General features: G+C 53.4%; 7 protein-coding genes across 7 annotated transcripts; 2 read left to right on the forward strand and 5 right to left on the reverse strand.

Annotated features, from left to right (window-relative positions):
* Nucleotides 1–509: 509 nt before the first annotated feature.
* Nucleotides 510–4793, reverse strand: pmcA (putative P-type calcium ATPase; the record flags this gene model as incomplete). The annotated part of the gene is made up of 1 exon (XM_056946215.1): nucleotides 510–4793. The coding sequence occupies one exon, from the start codon at nucleotides 4791–4793 to the stop codon at nucleotides 510–512; it is 4284 nt and encodes a 1427-aa protein (XP_056798214.1).
* A 1383-nt stretch (nucleotides 4794–6176) lies between these two features.
* N7459_007048 (putative urea hydro-lyase/cyanamide hydratase) lies at nucleotides 6177–7173 on the forward strand (the record flags this gene model as incomplete). Its single annotated transcript, XM_056946216.1, has 2 exons — nucleotides 6177–6753; nucleotides 6965–7173. 2 exons carry the CDS (start codon nucleotides 6177–6179, stop codon nucleotides 7171–7173), a joined length of 786 nt encoding a protein of 261 aa, XP_056798215.1.
* Nucleotides 7174–7442: 269 nt separating this feature from the next.
* N7459_007049 (nucleoporin Nup84/Nup107 family protein) lies at nucleotides 7443–10870 on the reverse strand (the record flags this gene model as incomplete). Its single annotated transcript, XM_056946217.1, has 6 exons — nucleotides 7443–7792; nucleotides 7854–7978; nucleotides 8035–8359; nucleotides 8415–10439; nucleotides 10507–10747; nucleotides 10814–10870. 6 exons carry the CDS (start codon nucleotides 10868–10870, stop codon nucleotides 7443–7445), a joined length of 3123 nt encoding a protein of 1040 aa, XP_056798216.1.
* Nucleotides 10871–11285: 415 nt separating this feature from the next.
* On the reverse strand, nucleotides 11286–11666 carry N7459_007050 (uncharacterized protein; the record flags this gene model as incomplete). Its single annotated transcript, XM_056946218.1, has 2 exons — nucleotides 11286–11557; nucleotides 11588–11666. 2 exons carry the CDS (start codon nucleotides 11664–11666, stop codon nucleotides 11286–11288), a joined length of 351 nt encoding a protein of 116 aa, XP_056798217.1.
* A 394-nt stretch (nucleotides 11667–12060) lies between these two features.
* On the forward strand, nucleotides 12061–12397 carry N7459_007051 (SUMO family protein SMT3; the record flags this gene model as incomplete). The annotated part of the gene is made up of 2 exons (XM_056946219.1): nucleotides 12061–12273; nucleotides 12335–12397. 2 exons carry the CDS (start codon nucleotides 12061–12063, stop codon nucleotides 12395–12397), a joined length of 276 nt encoding a protein of 91 aa, XP_056798218.1.
* Nucleotides 12398–12922: 525 nt separating this feature from the next.
* N7459_007052 (uncharacterized protein) lies at nucleotides 12923–13507 on the reverse strand (the record flags this gene model as incomplete). The annotated part of the gene is made up of 1 exon (XM_056946220.1): nucleotides 12923–13507. The coding sequence occupies one exon, from the start codon at nucleotides 13505–13507 to the stop codon at nucleotides 12923–12925; it is 585 nt and encodes a 194-aa protein (XP_056798219.1).
* Nucleotides 13508–13983: 476 nt separating this feature from the next.
* On the reverse strand, nucleotides 13984–16472 carry N7459_007053 (putative succinyl-CoA synthetase subunit alpha; the record flags this gene model as incomplete). The annotated part of the gene is made up of 8 exons (XM_056946221.1): nucleotides 13984–14079; nucleotides 14141–14433; nucleotides 14589–15174; nucleotides 15231–15441; nucleotides 15494–15876; nucleotides 15930–16073; nucleotides 16142–16263; nucleotides 16319–16472. The coding sequence occupies 8 exons, from the start codon at nucleotides 16470–16472 to the stop codon at nucleotides 13984–13986; spliced, it is 1989 nt and encodes a 662-aa protein (XP_056798220.1).
* Between the last annotated feature and the right edge of the window lie 572 nt (nucleotides 16473–17044).

Consider the following 17044-nt stretch of genomic DNA (forward strand, 5'->3'; position numbering starts at 1 on the left):
AGAAGGCACAACACAAGAAAAAACAAGTCACGGCCAAGTACCACCCAATGGATCAAGCCAGTAGTATGCGCCACCAGATCCCATCAAAGCCAAAACCGTATCAGCCAGCCAGCTCTGGAAATGAAAATGAGAGCATGCAAAAGAGAGGAAGAAGGGGGTATGGGAGGAGTCTATGGATTTTGAAAAGCAAGAAGCATTGCGCCGCCTCCCGTTCCACAATCCTATAACAAAAAGCACCAGCAACCGGCTATGACCTCAACGATCAAGCCAAGTTGCACATAGAGAACAGTGAAGACAAAAGGGATTAAAGTAGAGGACCCGAGAAATGGGAAGCCAGAGACATGACAACAAACAAGTACGGTTTATAAAACCTGGGGATATTTCAGTTATGTAAACGATTGATCAAACAGACCACCAACGCCATGCGGGAATATGCTTTTTTTTTCTTGTTTTGGATGCGTCCAAGCGGCCGAGGTGGCTCTGAAGTGGGATAATGTAGAGTAGTCCCATTACACTTGCGACTGGCTTTGACTAGACCGGGATCGCTGGGACAGGGACCGGCGACCGCGGTTGGGCGGTGCTCGATCCGAAGTACTCGGGGGTGCGTGTTCAAAGAAGGGGACCAGATCGGGGTTTTGGCTGGGGGGTGTCTTCGAAGTGGTGGAGTACTCGCCGACAATACGGTCGTCAGCCGCAGTGTCTGGATGAAGTTCAATACCCTGCTGTCTATCCAAGCCAGCATGAGGATCAGTTGCGGGGAAGGTAAATGAGTCCGCCTCGTCATGGGTTCGCTCAATGGGCGACCACCCGGCGATACTGCCGGCGACGACACCAGCCATAGCTGCGGCCGGTCCGAACGTCGAGTTGGACCGGGATCGAGTGTTGCGTCGGGATCGAGATTCGGGCGTTGCAGGTTGAGGTGTTGGGCTTCCATTGTCGCCATTTGGGGTGGGAGCTACAGAGGAATCGCGAGAGCGAGATCCACTGCGAGATCGAGGGAGGAGCTCCTGCGGGTGTTGCAACTTGTGGCGAATGTGTCTCAGTCGTCCACCGCGAACTGTTTTGATAAATGCCAGCTGGTCACGAATCTCTTCCAAGGCCGGGTTCCACTCGTAGCGGTCCTCATCCGACACGACAAGTTCTGGCCCTTCATTCTTGGGACGGGACCAGATGGGCGGGACAAGTTTACTGACGAATTCATCGGGAATAAGACGAATGACCACAGCAATGGGGACCGAAAGAGCTCCAAGGACAAGACTGACTGCCCACTGGCTACCCTGGTCAAGACGCTTCACGGAAAATGCTGCGCCACCAACGAAGATGATCAAAACTTGACCTCCGATGATTATGAGCTGAATGCCAATAAACCACTTATTCCGCCAGATTCCCTCCATGATATTGAGTTTGTTGTCAATCCGGCGAGAATTGTACTGGTTGAAGATCTGCATGAAGACAAAGGTATTGAAGACAACGGTCTGCATACGATCTTCATCCCACGGGAAAATGGAATGCCCGGCAAAGTTCAGCACGAAGGTCACAACCAGTTGATAGATCGACTGGCCAATGATCATCTTCCACATGGTGAGCGTAATGAGAGCGGTTGCCTTAGATTCAGGCCTGCGGTCGAGAACATAGGGCGACGGAGGATCGGTGGCAAGTGCGAGGGCGGCAAAGGTGTCCATGATCAGGTTGACCCAGAGCAGCTGCACTGCACTGAGGACAGAATCCTCACTACTGCTGGCCACTGCAGAGACGAATGTAAGAACGACAGCGGTGATGTTAACAGTAATTTGAAATTGGAGGAACTTCTTCACAGCATCACTGACTGTGCGGCCCCATGCCATAGCTTTGACAATGGACGCAAAGTTATCATCCATCAAAATGATGTCCGAGGCCTCTTTGGCCACTTCAGTACCAGTGACACCCATAGCAAAGCCGACGTCGGCATTCTTGAGAGCCTGAGCATCATTGGTACCATCACCAGTCACAGCGACGGTCTCGCCGAGTTTCTTAAGCTGGTTAACCAGAATCTTTTTGTCGTCCGGGCTTGATCGGGCAATGACTTGGAGTCTTGGGATGAGCTGGTTCATTTGCTTGGAGCTGAGCTTGCGGAACTTGGGACCTTCGATAGCAATACCGCCAGGCGTGTAGATACCACACTCCTGGGCAATAGCTTTGGCCGTCATGATATTGTCGCCCGTAACCATGCGAACAAACACACCAGCTCGTTGACAGGTGTGAACTGCTTCCGCAACACCGGCACGAACAGGGTCCTGGATACCGAAAAGACCAAGAATAGCCATATCCTTAAATATGGGCTCGAAGACAGCCTGGCCGCGATCAGTCTCTTGGGTTGGCGCCCCACGAGGAGGCCATTGATCAAAATCACGGTAAACGAGGGCGATACATCTCAGTGAACGGGTGGCGTAGTTCACCATGATGTTGTCCAGGGTACCTCGGTTCTCATCGGTTATTGGGACCTCCGACAGATCGGCTGTAGGATCGCGGACGATCCGACTTGACTTGGCCATCAGGATTTCCGCAGCACCCTTGACCAGCATCCTATATTTACCATTCTCCATCTGAACAACGACCGCCATGCACTTGCGACCAGAGTCAAAGGGGTACATCTGCGCAAGCTTTGCATTTGCGCGTTCTTCGCCGGGTGGTCCCATTCCAAGATGTTCGCGTGCGAAAGATAGCAACGCGGTTTCTGTCTTAGATCCAATAAATGTTTTCACTCCATCTTGCTCTCCTTCAAAAGCAGTCGAGTTGAGCACAATCGAGTTCAACAAGACGTCCTTGACGGACGGCGACAACGTAGACACAAATTCAGAAGCAGAAACATCTCCGGCTTGATCAGCTGCGCCTGGAGACTTGTCTCCAAATCGGGATGTGGTTCCGAGGGTGGCAGCGACAGCGGACATCTTGTTTTCAGTGAGAGTTCCTGTCTTGTCGGAGCAGATGGTCGTGGCATTGCCCATCGTCTCACACGCTTTGAGGAACCGAACCAAGTTGTTGTCCTTGATCATCCGAGTCGTTGCAAAAGCGAGAGCAAGGGTGACTGCTAAGGGCAAGCCTTCAGGAACCGCAACGACAACGACAGTAACAGCCACAATGAATATCTGCAGGAAGTCCTGTCCCTTGGCGCCCGCACCGCCTGTGATATCTTTGAGCCGGACGAGAAACTTGATGAAGAGTACCACAAACAGCAGCAAACCTGAGGCCAGACCAAGTTTGGCGATGTACTCAGCCAATTTGTTCAGTTTGGTTTGCAACGGAGTCGTCTCGCCTTCTTCCTGGAGAGACATCATCGTTCGCCCGTGAGTTGTATGGACACCGACGGCAGTGACCAGAAATGTCCCAACTCCCTCTGATACCTTTGCACCAGATACAATGAAAGGATCCATCTTCTTCAGGTCTTCGTGCTGTTCAATTGTCCGATAGACTTCATCGCCAGAGGTTTTTCGAAGAAGGTCCGATTCACCGGTAGCCGAGGATTCATCGCACTTGACATCGTGACCGTCAATGAGGATTCCGTCGACTGGAATCATATCACCTGGCTCCAGGTGCATCACGTCGCCGACGGCAATGTCGTGGATCGAGATCTCCCGTGTTTTGCCGGATCGCACGACCTTGACTTGTCTATTTTCCTTCTTTTTGTTGAGCTTTGCAAACTGGCGTTCTTTCTGCCAATCATTTGCAGCACCAACAGTGACCACAATGATGATGGCAATGAGAATCGCAAGGCCCTCCACCCATTCCACCCCGGGTTCGCCGTTTGTAGGGTGTAATGATTGAGGGATGCCGACAGCAAGGGAGATGATAGCGGCAATCGTCAGCAGGATGAGCACTTTGTCGTTATACGCAATCCAGGCCAATTCCAAGATCGTTTTCAGCCTTCGTTCCGGCAGTTTATTGGTTCCAAATATCCGCCTCCGGTCCCCGTATGATTCGTCAGAGTCGGTGGTAACGTGAGTCTCAGGCGCAGCTGCAGGTGTCGTTGGAGAGGCGGCCTTGGGCAAGGGATCTGACACAGCAACTTCCTCGAAACCCACGGTCCCGTCCAATGTAGTTTCATCCATACTCAAACCACTTCGTACGTCAGTGCGTAGCCCCCTCTCCAGCCCGCGCAATCCACCGAGAGCACGAAACGCAGCAAAGCTTTTTGGGTTGAGGAGCTTATTGAGCTGCCCTGGGGAGAAAGCGAACTTGTTATCCTGGACGTCGAATTCGGATTCCCGGCCGGGGTCAGGGGTCAGGGCAGCGTCATCATCCACGTTGACGTTCTTGGTCAAATCGGACCTTGACCCGTGAGATCCAGTCGGCACATAGGTGTCTCCGCCATACGTGCTGGATGTTTGGCTGGTATCCTCCGACTCCAGGGAATTGCCACGGGACCGAGCGCCCGGTACCGACAAAAAATTCGAGTGTGTCTCGGGCGCCTTGGTCTTTGGCGAGGAGATATTATGGGGGGACGTTGGCCGGCTGTCTCGCTCGCGGTGGAGGGCTTCCGATGAGGCATTGGAGCGGATTGAGGCGGGGGATCGCATGTCCGTTGGAGAGGCATTGCCACTGCTCAGCAGCGTGCTGGAATCGTGGGACTCGATATTTTCCGTAGAAAGCTGGAGCGACGGCTGCGGAGGGCCGGAGAGGATCTGGACTGGGGGTTGACTGGTATCGGAGGAGTTCACAGCGGACGTGTCGATGGTGATGGTGGGTGCGCGCTCTCTGCGCAGTGGCGCAGCGGGCTGGTGAGCTGGCTCATCATCCTCTCGCCGCGGCTCGGACATGGTGGAGGGTCAAATCGAACCGAGCGCAATTCACGCACACAGCACATTCAGGATCACTGGCGGTCTTCGCATCAGGGGAGGTGGTCGTTTCGGGGAAGGTAGAAGTGTCAGGCCGGGGGTGGACGGAAGATCTGCGTTGAAGAGAATGGGGCTCGACGCGACGAAGGTGTGGCAGAAGCACTCAACTGGCCATGAGCTGGGGGCCAATGTTGGTTTTCTTGTTGTTGATGACCCAGTAGACTCCAGGAAGGGGAGGAAATGAAGCTATCGGGGGAGTCAAGGGGGCCGATGGGAAAGGAGGTTTGCCGCAAGCAGTCCAAACGCAGGTGCAGCGCCACTCAACTCGCCTTGACAGCAAGCGACGTCCCCTTATGCAGATCCACTTCTTCTGGTCTCGACCCTCACGCCAATAATTTGCTTTGGTATTCTTCGCCGTCCCAGAGGCCCTGGAGATCCTATCACCGTCCCAACTCGTTCTAGTCTGCTACACGTACCCACTCTTCAGTGGCTCCACTGGCCAGCACAGCCCCAGTGGGGGATTGTTCCCTCTTGCGACGGGGTGTCATCCGCAGGCCGCTACGGACAGTCTACCCATCATCATCCCTCGACCCAGTCGAAGAAGATGCCACATCCTGGTCCCAGCGCAACCTCGCGGCGGCAAACTTGTCGGACACCGGATGGGAGAAGTGCGAGACGCCCGTCTGCACTGCCTCCATGCCAAGCCGCGCCCGGAGCTCCGGAGGGAAGGAGGCGAATAGGGGGAGAGAATGATACATAGGAAGAGACTAAGCGATTTCCTCGAATGTTGGTTGGGGATGACGTCTCCATACCCTCCTGCTCCACTTGTCTTCAATACAGCAAGCAAATACTTATCTACATATGTAGCTTCTGGTAGTGTATAGCCTCACTCACGCTGTATATCCAAGTCCTGCTGGAGCTCCACTGTTGCTACCCAATCCGATCGACATGGATTCTCAATACATGTATTCGGGGCCTGAGAATGGCACAATGGAATGAGGCTTGATTACCTCTTCCGGACACTGACTGCCGGCCTAAGCTCCTTGATATTATATAGTTATCATCGTTACCATAGCGGGGAAGGGCGCAAATGGGTGCATCCTGCATACGTAGCACATGGCTGCCGCTATCTATGAACCACTGGACGGAGAAAACATCCTTGTACGACTGGCCATAGTGTCATGTCCTTGTCATGCTCCAGGAATTGGCTTGATGATGGGAGAGATGGAGAACCAGCTTCCCGCCGTACCCAGGCAAATATAAGAAACATACTACAGCTTCATCTTCCCGCTCTTGTACGCCCAACCGACATCCCCAGCAACCAAGAAGACCCGCGTCTGAAACCCAATTCCAACCCAACCCATCATGGCCAACCCAATCACCACGTATGGCTTCACAGCCGTGCCCGCCTCGGCCGCGGCCCTAGTCACCTCGACTCCAGCGTATCCTTGCCCCAGCAGCAATCCCCACCCGATCCCAGTATCCGAAACCCCAATCCCTACCAGCAAGCTGGCGCAGCGCATCGACGCCTACGCGCGCAGCCATCTCCCCGAGCCTACCTACAACCACTCGCTGCGCGTGTACCACTACGGGCTCGCCATCAAGCAGTATCGCTTCCCGTTCGCAGACTGGGATTTCTCGGACGAGACCTACTTCCTGGCGTGTGTGTTGCATGACATCGGCACGACGGAGGAGAACCTCCACAAAACAAGGCTCAGCTTTGAGTTTCTCGGCGGGTTGCTGGCGCTGGACGTGCTACAGTCGGCAGAGAGCGGCAGCGGTGACGACGACGACGGTGATGGATCATCGTCGACCGCAACCGCAATAGCGCCACGGGAACAAGCGGAGAGTGTGGCGGAGGCGATCATCCGGCATCAGGATCTATGCCAGGTTGGGAAAATTACTGCAGTAGGACAACTGTTGCAGCTGGCGACGATCTTTGGTACGCTTGAAACACTGCCCCAGCCTATGATGTGTCGTGTTAGGTGTTGCTGATGCGTGGTGTGTGTGGGTTGACCGACTTTCCCGTTGATCGACCTTTTTGGGTTGTTTTGAGTTTTGACTTTGCTATCTACCCTCGTTCTGGCCGATGGAGAATGACTGATCTCACTGTTTAAGCACATATACTGACGTTTTGGCTTTTTGGGGCACAGATAATACCGGCTCCTATGCTGACCTTGTGCATCCCGACACCATCAAAGATGTGTCGAAGCACTTCCCGCGCCACCAGTGGAGCCAGTGCTTTGCGGCGACCATTCGGGGAGAGAATGGATTGAAGCCTTGGGCGCATACGACGACCCTCGGTGAACAGGAATTCCAGGCCAAAGTTTTGGGGAACAAGCTGATGGAGCCATACGAGTGAAGGTGACATCATGGATTTCAGGCTCAACTTGTGCCGACGGTAGTTGGCTACTAAATTGCTTTTGCGATCCGATGAGCGAGCTAAACCAGAACTACTGCAGTTCATAATGAGAAAAAGGTGACGGGATCCATTGCATTTGTACGACCCTCGGACTTACATCCCCCCCCCCGCTGATACTTGCCCCATTTCCTATCTAGTCGTGGTTTGGATCCATCCCTGGACAGATTCCCCAAAATATGCTAATGTACACATAAAAGTTACAGCCACGATCACCTCATGTGCTCAACAGCATCGCCTTCCTCATTCTCAGGAGCGGTGACTCGCCAGATCCCCAGTGTTTGACCGTTCTCGAAAACGCGGTCATGCTTCGGGTCAGTGAGCACCATGGCTTTACTAGCCAGAGCCAGTGCATCCACAAGCTCGGACATCCGCTTCGACTCTGTAAAACTGCGAGTCAAGTGCGGAGTGTTCGCAACCCAGATCGAGACAGTCATGCACTGCGAGAGCAGGCTAGGCTTATCAAGAGAGTGGCTGGCATAGTACAAGACGTTGTGGTAATCGAGAATGAGATCGGGAAGATAGGTCCGGCGAATATGCTCGTAGTCCCGTTCTTCCTCGGCTATGATCACAATTAGTATGGGGGGGCTATATTCAAGCACCAATCGCGGCAGGTCACTTACCATCGTCGGATGTGACGAGCCACTCGTCGACCACAAGGCCCACATTTTCCTCTACTTCCTGCAGAAGCTCGCCCAGGTCTTCAAGGGAATCCTTCACAGTGCCCGAGTCTCGTCGCCGTTTGGTCCTAAAGAAAGTTAGAACTCACGATACACATTTAGGAAACATGAGGGTGCTGCTTACTTCGAGATCTGGTCGTAAACAATCGCAAACTGCTCCAGAGCATCAAACCCAAGGGCCAGCGTTTCCAAATTGTACATCCGAGTGGCTTGCTGGTATGCACTGCCGTGGTTACCGTTTTGGATTCCGTTACTGCCCGAAAGACTTCGTCGATGGCTTTGGGCACTGTGCCGCTTGGATTTGCTTGGACTTGAGGGAGCGGAACTATCCGCTAGCAATTGATCAAACATAGGGAATTCAAAGATGTCCAATCCAAAAGTTTCTTGGGAGACATTTGACAACCGCATGCGATGAGACAACTCACGAGCAGCGGCAAGTTTACCAGCAACTGTAGTTCAGCATTAGTAAAAATTGAGATCTGAGTGGAAAAGATAGCCTCATACCAAAGAATTTGCGGTAGAGCCAAGCTCCAAGCTTGCAGATCTTAGACCACTGACCACCCGCGGCGCGAAGCCATTCCAGGCTGCGAATCATCCTCTCGTCCTCACTTGCAATAGTTGACCCGATCAAGTCTTTCTTCGGCGGCACCAGCACACGAGTGCCATCCGGTCGTCGTACCACCCTCGAGTAGCCAGTCACGCCGCTTGAGTACTCAATTGCGGAGACGCCAGCGCTAAGCCATTCCCACTGGACATCGAGAACGGCGCTGATATCGATGTTGTGCCTCTGCATGTACCGAATTTGCTGCTTTCGCTCCTTTGGATCGATAACCTCGATCAGGATCTTGGAGAACACGTTATGGCACATCTCCGAGGGGAGAAGAGAAGCGTAAAGTGGGATAAGGTCGAACAAGTTCCTCTCCTCCAGATTGGCGATGTAGCCAGCCACGATAACCGACGCAGTCTCGAAGAATTGAGTATCTGCGCGGGCATAGCCGAGGGAGTGAACGACAAGGTAGACGTGAGTTGCGATTCTCAAGGCCTCATCATCTTCCGCCGTAATTAGGTACGATTCATCTGCTTGCGTGCCTGGCAACTCGGGAATGATCGAATCCTTTCCGAAATTGTTAACTCCCACTTGTGAAACTGCCCGAGCGAGAGTCGAGAAGTAAGAGTCGTAGCCCTTGCTCAGGATAGCAGCCTGCAGATTCCGGAACGGGTTTCGTGCCTCGCCGCCAACGCGCTCATTACCGCGCAGGTACTGGAAGAACTTCTGAAGGTCTGTATGGCCAGCTGGCTCCGGCTTGAATGCAACTTGGGTGGTAGGCGAATGGCTCAGCTTCCGCTGGAACTGCTTGCAGAAGCCCTGATAGCGCGAGAGAACAACCCGGTTGAAGTAGACGTAGAGATAGTCGTCCCAGCTGCGACAGATCTTGGCCGCTGGTTCAGTTTCCCCACAGAGAAGAGCGTAAACTGCGCGTTGGAAATCGTCCGTATCTGGGTTGCGAGTCAAAGCGGAGCACGCAGTGCGCCATGAGTTGTGTGCGTGACTGTTCATCATGCGCGTCATGCCATCATCGACCGGCGTCCGAGTGTTGGTAGTGTGCGAATCCACGCTGGAGCCACAGAGGCTCACAGCGCGCCAGTTCTCCAAGCGACCCTGCGCCCATTCCCGAATCTTTGTCCAGTTTTCGCCTTGTCGCAGCATTTTCCAGCAAGTCATCCAGGTTGCGCGCTCGTAAAACTCGTCCTGCGGCTGCAAGCCATTCTTTTGCCGAGTAAGGGCATCCGGGTCCAGCTGTGTGATTAATGGCTTATTTTCGTCGTTGCTAAGAAGGGAGCGTGAGATGCCGGGGTCTTTAGGATCCAAAGGTTGAGGCCATGCGCGAAGTCGTTTGTGGCCCTTGATGGCCTCTTTGGTAAACAACCAACCGTGAGACCATAGACCCTGGCCTCGGTCTGCCTGCGCTTCCATATCCGTGATCAGAATATCAAGCTCCTGGCTGCCCGTCTTGGCCGTCTCCTCGAGCCATCTCATCGCGAGAACGCATTCAAGAGCATACTGGTCTGCGCCCAAGAATTGTTCCCAGATTTCACGATCCGTAGAGTACCGGTGAAGATTCTGAAACGCGACTTGCTGCCCTTCCTTGAAGCTGGCGCGACTAGCTGGATCATCAATACTAATCAGATTGAGGAGCAGGCGCCAAGTGTCGGCCTCCAACTGCAGACGCTGAACATCCTCGTCGATTTTAGGATCATGCGCGGCACTCGATCGGAAGCCTGCCTTCGCTCGTTTGAGGGTCTGTTGCTTGGTCAAGTCCTGGATGGCATTGTGAGCGATGTCGCGGTAGCTCTCAACAAGCTTGTAGGCGGCTTGAATGCTCTGGAACTCGTCCGTGGTGTTCTTCCGCTTGAATTGATCCAGCTTGTCGGCAAATGCCTCGATTTGACGGGTGACGCGATCGGCCGTGCGGCGAAGAGGGTGCAGCGCTTCTTGCGCGCCCGCAGCGGTGAACAGCTGAGGCGAGTCTAAAGGTCGGTGAGCTTCTGACATTGGACCCAGCACTCTAAGCATGTCCCAGACATGGAGCCTTACCTGTCAATCCGATCACAGACTTCAGACTGGGCTCTGGAAAGGCGGAGTTGGCCTCCGAGGCAGCGTTGCCATTAACATGGTCTATCTCCTCATCCATCACTTCATCTCCATCTTCATCAATCTCCTGGTCTTCCTCAAGCTCCTCTTCCTCATCAAAGGTATCTTCCTCATGCATGGGCTCGTCTTCGTCGTCGTCCTCGATGCTGATGATTTCTCGGTCCTTGTGTAGAGGCTGAGAGGCCTAACAAAGGTAGTTATTAGTGCGACTGTAGGAGCAAGAGATCTCCCAAACAAAGAAAACGCTCACCTGCGACCGCAGGTTCCCGGAGCTCACGGACGCCGCCGACCTCGTGAGCGGAGCCATGATTATAGGAAAGCAAGTTGTTGATGGAAACCCTGGAAACCCAAGGGAAGCGGAATTCGTGTTTGTCTCTTTTGGTTTTGGGCGCGTCTGCCCCAAAGTGGTTTAGCCTCGTCGGCACGGGACCCCATTTAAACGGGTAATTTTGCAATTTCTGCATCCTTTTCTTTTCTTCTTCAAATGTCTTATAGGCAATCATTAGAGTCTCGGAACGAAAGATTCAATATTCGTTCAGGTCCATTGCGGCCTCTCAGCGTGCTCAAGATTGTCTTAGAGCAACCTGGCGGTCCCTCAACTAGCCTAGTTCTCTTCCAAATGGGAGCTTAGACTGCAAAGGGGCTGGTACATGCCAATGCAATTTACTCTATGTGCTAGGGATCAAGAGGATATGATATGGCCCTGGGAGTCTGGAGCCGGTTCACTGCTTCTCTGCTGCCTGCGCCCGCTGTTTCATCTTCAATCGCAGCAAGTGAGCCTTGGGACAGCTCACGGTAGAGGCTTGGTCGCCACGCTGCTGGTAGAAGGCGTTGCAGCACTCGTAGAGGGCGTCGATCTGCGCCTGGCATCGTTCCTCCTTGTAGGAATTCTTGGTTAAGCAATCTGACTGGATTAGCTCAGACCTCATCTTTTCAATAACAGCCAAATAACTACCTTGGATAGCGCACTTGAGAGACGTCAGCAAGCTCTGAGCTTTCACATAGCGTGGCAAGGGTGACATACGGCACGGGGATGGCACGGCGTGTCGTGCGACAGATCTTGCTTTAGATTCCCCTGAATCAATGTCAATCTCCAGCTTCATCGCTAGAATAAAAGAAAGGCTTCCTACCATGATTTCTATGGTACCAGGCAAACAACGAAGTTAGAAGGGCATCGAACAACCTGATGCTTCCGTCAAACAAGCCTGGCGCAAAATAGATTCTCCGCCTTTGTGGGGCGACAGTCTGCCGTTGATATCTCTCCCACCTTCTTCTCTCTACAATCCTCCTATTCCAACTGCTCCTCTCTCGTGACTCTATCCTCTCGCGCCGTGATCGCCATTGCTTCATCTATTTCATTCCCGAGAACCCAACTTCTCAGCCTGCCCGGCTTCGCCTATCTTCATTCTCTTACGGTAAGCGCCGTCCGTCGCCTCGCCTTGCGCGACCACCTCGTTGACCCGAGACACAGACACAACCCCGCTCTCTGACTTGAAAATGTCTGCCGAAGGAGAACAAGCGGCTGCGCCCGTTGAGCACCTCAATATCAAAGTGACAGATAATAATAATGAGGTCTTCTTCAAGATCAAGCGGTCGACCCCTCTGAAGAAGCTGATGGACGCCTTCTGCGATCGCCAGGGCAAGCAGATGGCCACCGTCCGTTTCCTATTTGACGGTACCCGTGTCCGCCCCGATGACACCCCGGATGGCGTAGGTTCCTTTCCAAAGAATGCCTAAGAGTATATAAGCTAACACTGGTCGACACCTACAGCTTGATATGGCCGATGGCGATACCCTCGAGGTCCACCAGGAGCAGATCGGTGGTGCGTACTAAGCGCTTGATCCACCTTGCGTACCGGGGGAGCCGTTCTGAAGAAGGTCGCATTGCGAGCGCACAGGTCGCATTGATTCGCATCGATGGAGGGAATGGGTAGGGTGAAAATCGGTGGCGCGTCCATGGACGCTTCATACCAAGGAGTTTCTATCTTTGATTTTTAATGAGTCGACGAATTTAAAGATCTCGCCCAGGCGACTGGGTTGCTACACAGGGCCAAATCTCCCAACGTGATGTTTAGAAGAGCAAAGGCTTGGTTTTGTTCGTGAGACAGTGACCTCGCGCCTCCCTCATGGCAATGAGGTAGCATAGCAATTCCCTTCCAAAAAGACTCAGCGTAAGCACCAGGCCTGTCTGAATATCTTCACCGGCCAACACCAACAAGGTCCCTCCAAGCATCCAACCAGCAAATCCGTGACTGGCTGAAGCCCCATCTAGGGTCACATTTATATACAGTCGAACATATATAGAAAAAGAGAATGAAAGAGAACGCAAACCTCGAAGAACCACTGCCAAACAAAACAGCTAGTCCGTCCAGACAGATGCCTTCACCTGCTCCTCTTCCTCCTTTGCCTTGGCCTGTTCTTCACGTTCCCGGTTGCGACGCTTGATTTCCTGCTCCTTCACGGCCCGGTCGTATGCCCGCTGCTCCTCTGTCCGCTTCGGTGCGCGGATCCCCAACGCACCTGCGATCAACCGGCCGGCGACAGCAGTCTGCTTCTCTGGTCGGCGGGCAGGGTCCCTGCCTTGCCCCGCAGCCGCAGCGGGGGAGGGAGACGGCACAGCCCATGGCTGCGAGGTCTGCGGCGAGATAGGCGTAGGCGGCGGATCCAGCGGACCCTCCACACTCAGCGTGGGCGAGAGGACGGACGGCGAAGTCGTCGCTGGCCCAGGTGTGAGCTCTCCCTCGTCCGACGAAAGATCTGCTTCGTCCTCCCACGAGTCCGCGACGGGTTGCTGTGCAGCCTTTTTGGGCTTTGAGGTGGACGAGGACGGGCTTGATGTCGGATTTTTACTCAGATTTGGCCGTTTAATGTCTTGCACCGGCCCTTTTTCACCAATGGATAGGTCGCGAAGCGTGGATTGGAGCTCGGCGCGTGGATCAGCCATTGCACAGGAGGTGGTCGCTACCGCGCCGTGGGCGTTGAAAAGAGTGTTTGGGAGGGATGCGAGAGTCGATAAAGACAGGATAACCCTGAATCTGGGGAGATGTATATCGCACGTCCAGAGGGGAAGATCGCAGGTGATGGCGTCAGAGCGGCTAGCGCATCCCTGGTCGATCGTGGAGAAGTGACGGGGCTAGACCAAGCCGGGCGCCGGTGCCGAGGACAGTCGTCACATGTGTTCTGCAGCCCTGGGCATGATGCTCTTGTGTTACACTTAATTTTGGAAAAGCTCCAATTGCCAGCCGATGTGATTGGGGAGGTGGTGGCAGGTGTATGGAATATATTTGCCGCGGTCGGGGACGGTGCTCAGCTGCACGAGTCTTCCATTTTGTCAAGTGTGTACACATAACCTGCATAACGCTGACTTCGGGAGTTATCTGACTCCATATATACATTTCTTGAACAAATCTATATCTCCGTCTAGACATCATCCTCGTTATCCACCAATGCAATAATCTTCTTGGCTGCATCCTCAAATCCGTCAAATGCGTGCAAGGGAAGACCACTCTCCTTAATCTATCACGAGCCCAATTAGAAACCTAGTCCAATGGAGGAACACGCATATATCTGCACTTACCATCTTCTGGCCCAGCTCCTCGTTTGTTCCTCGAAGCCGGACCACAACCGGCACCTTCATGTCCAGGTCGCGGAAAGCTAAGATGATTCCCTCCGCGATCATATCACATCGTGTCAGCCCGCCAAAGATGTTGACAAAGATAGCCTTTACGCGAGCGTCGGAGCAGATTATGCGGAAAGATGATTTAACCGTCTCCGAGGTAGCCTTGCCACCGGTATCGAGGAAATTGGCACAATGGCCACCGTGCAAGGTGAGGGCGTCAACCGTGTTCATGGCGAGTCCGGCACCATTGACTGAAGAGAGGTTTAAGGATCAACTTGGGCAGCCAGCGTAGGGAAGGAGACTTACCGAGCGTCCCAACGCTACCCTCACCTTGCAGCCTGTAACTATAAGCACTCATCCATTGTCATTTGGGGGGACTAGTCGACATACTTAACGTAGACAATACCATCCTTCTCAGCCTCGACTTCTTCAGACACTCCATCTGCTGTGTTTCGCAGACTGTGAATCTCTTTTTGGCGCCCTGAGCTACGGAATGCAGCGTCGTCGAATCCAAACCGAGCCGCATGAACTTCTAGGGTTCCAGCAGCTGAAGTTCCCACCAGGGTCTCCAACACAAAGGCCTCCTTCTCCTTGAAGATCTCCCACAACGCTTGGATAAGACGTGCCAGATTGCTGTGTGATGAATTGGGAAGATTTAGATATGACGCAATGTCCGCAATGATAGCGCCATTGTCAAAGCTGGCTTGGCTGTAGCTGAACGGGAACTTCCGGGTTTGACTCACACCAGAATCAGCATTCCTAGAGGCAACGATGCATGGAGACAAGGCTGTCCGGTCAACGGAGACTGAAACAGACACGTCTGAGGCCGAGGCTGCTTCTGTGGCGGGGATATTTTTCTGTTTCAATATATCGAACGCCTGGAACTGCTTGATATACAAGCTCCGTTTCTGCTGGTTCACCGGTTTGATAGGTGAAGCGACCCGACGCATGGCGTGAAAGCCTCGTTTCTGAGAGCCGGTGCCCGAGATTGGCTGCATACTATCAGTATTCGGATATGCTTATTTACTCTGTGGTTATGGAAACGCACGTTTGCATTGGGTCTGCTGGCCCTGCTGTCCAACAGAGTCTTCATACCCTGACCAAACTTCTCAGGATGATTGACCATGGCCGCTCCAGCCCGTTCAAGTGCCTGGTATTTAGCCTGCGCACCCGGCTCACCTGGCGCTGTCCAGGCACCAGCATGCCCCATAATTCGGCCTGGCGGCGCTTCCAATCCACCGACAAGAGCCATGATGGGCCTACACGGTGTAAGTGTAAGACGGAGAAGGCACCAGGCAGAAATAAACTTACTTGGGGTCGGAAGTCCGTTGTCGATAATCTTTAATCCACTCGGCAGCATCCATCTCAGCAGTCCCGCCAATTTCACCAACGAGAATGATGCCCTGGGTGTCAGGATCATGCTCGAATATCGCCAGGGCATCAACAAAATTGGTACCAGCCAGCACATCCCCACCCATACTAATGCAAAGACTCTGCCCCAGTCCAGCTCGGGTTGTCGATGCCACCGTCTCATAGCTGAGAGTGCCTGACTTGGCCACGATGCCAACATTGCCGGGGGCAAAACAAGGCAAGGGCTGGAAGCCGATCCGACACCTGCCAATCGCTGAAATGATGCCAGGGCAGTTAGCACCAACAAGACGGGTCTTGGATTGTGTCTGCAGTATCGAATGGATCTGGTTGAAGTTAGACGCAAGCCAACAGAATCATAACAGAGGGTGGTACTAACCCGTAGAATGTCATGAATGGGAACATGTTCCGCCACTGCCACTACCAATGGGATCTCCGCTTCGATGGCTTCTTCGACGGCCTTTGCAGTCTGATTTCCCGGGACATAGATGGCCGAAGCGTCCGGTTTGGCTTTCTCCTGGGCCTGGTCGCCGTAGTTTCCGATTAGTTCATAATCGCATCGTCTCCGAGACATCGGGTGCTCTATCGTACCACTTTCACAGAAGGGAAAACGGGGAGTCCCAGATGTTCGCCCTCGACGCCAGGCTTGACACCTCCCACGATCTTCGTTCCCCATTCCAGCGACTCCTTGACATTGGCTGTCGCCTGCCTTCCTGTAGTCATGGTGAGTCGAAGCCCGAGATGCAGACTGTAATCGATGAGAATTACCGGTAAAGCCCTGGAACAGCACTCGGGTGTGCGCCCCGATCTTCAGGTTGGGCAGGGTATCCGCATAGCTAGCAGTATGCGGGGAGCTCGAGAATCGCCGCGACCAGCGGAGGGTAGCCTGGGGCGCGCGTCTTGGCAGGACGTGTAGAGCCATGGGGAGCGACTCACGCAGGGTTCGACACGACACTGACACAAAGGGCCAATTCAGGTGGAGAATTATATGAACTCGGTGATGTTCGCGAGTAAGCAGAGTCGGCTATTCCGGTCTCGGAGCTTCCCCACGATTTGCCGAGGCAGTTCTGGGGAATCCCCGACCAATTGAAAAGAAGAGTTCAGTATTGCTCAAAAGGGCAAAGGGGAGACTGATATACGGTGATGTGGACAGCTTTTGCACAAAGAAATATGGCACTAAGGCCAATGCAAACTTGTTCCTCGTTTTATTGTTGTCAAAGACCCCTAAACCGATCGCTATGGCTTGCGTCCCAACATATTGAATCTAAACTTCCGACCCCTTGATTCTCAGCAGGATTAGAATCTCCAGGAACTTGGAGCAGCCAGAAACCGTGAGAGCACTATGATGACTGTTCCTCCCAGCAAAATACTGGCAGAGAAGTTGATCATACTTCCATACTGGCCATTTGCGTTGGATAGTAGAGCACCCGCGATCGGAGAGCCGGTCAGTCCTCTATAATTCAGGATTAGCGGTATGAGGAAAAGTGGCCATGT

The sequence above is a fragment of the Penicillium hispanicum genome (assembly GCF_028827665.1).
Source record: "Penicillium hispanicum strain IBT 35686 chromosome Unknown utg000006l_segment0_segment0, whole genome shotgun sequence".
NCBI lineage: Eukaryota > Fungi > Ascomycota > Eurotiomycetes > Eurotiales > Aspergillaceae > Penicillium > Penicillium hispanicum.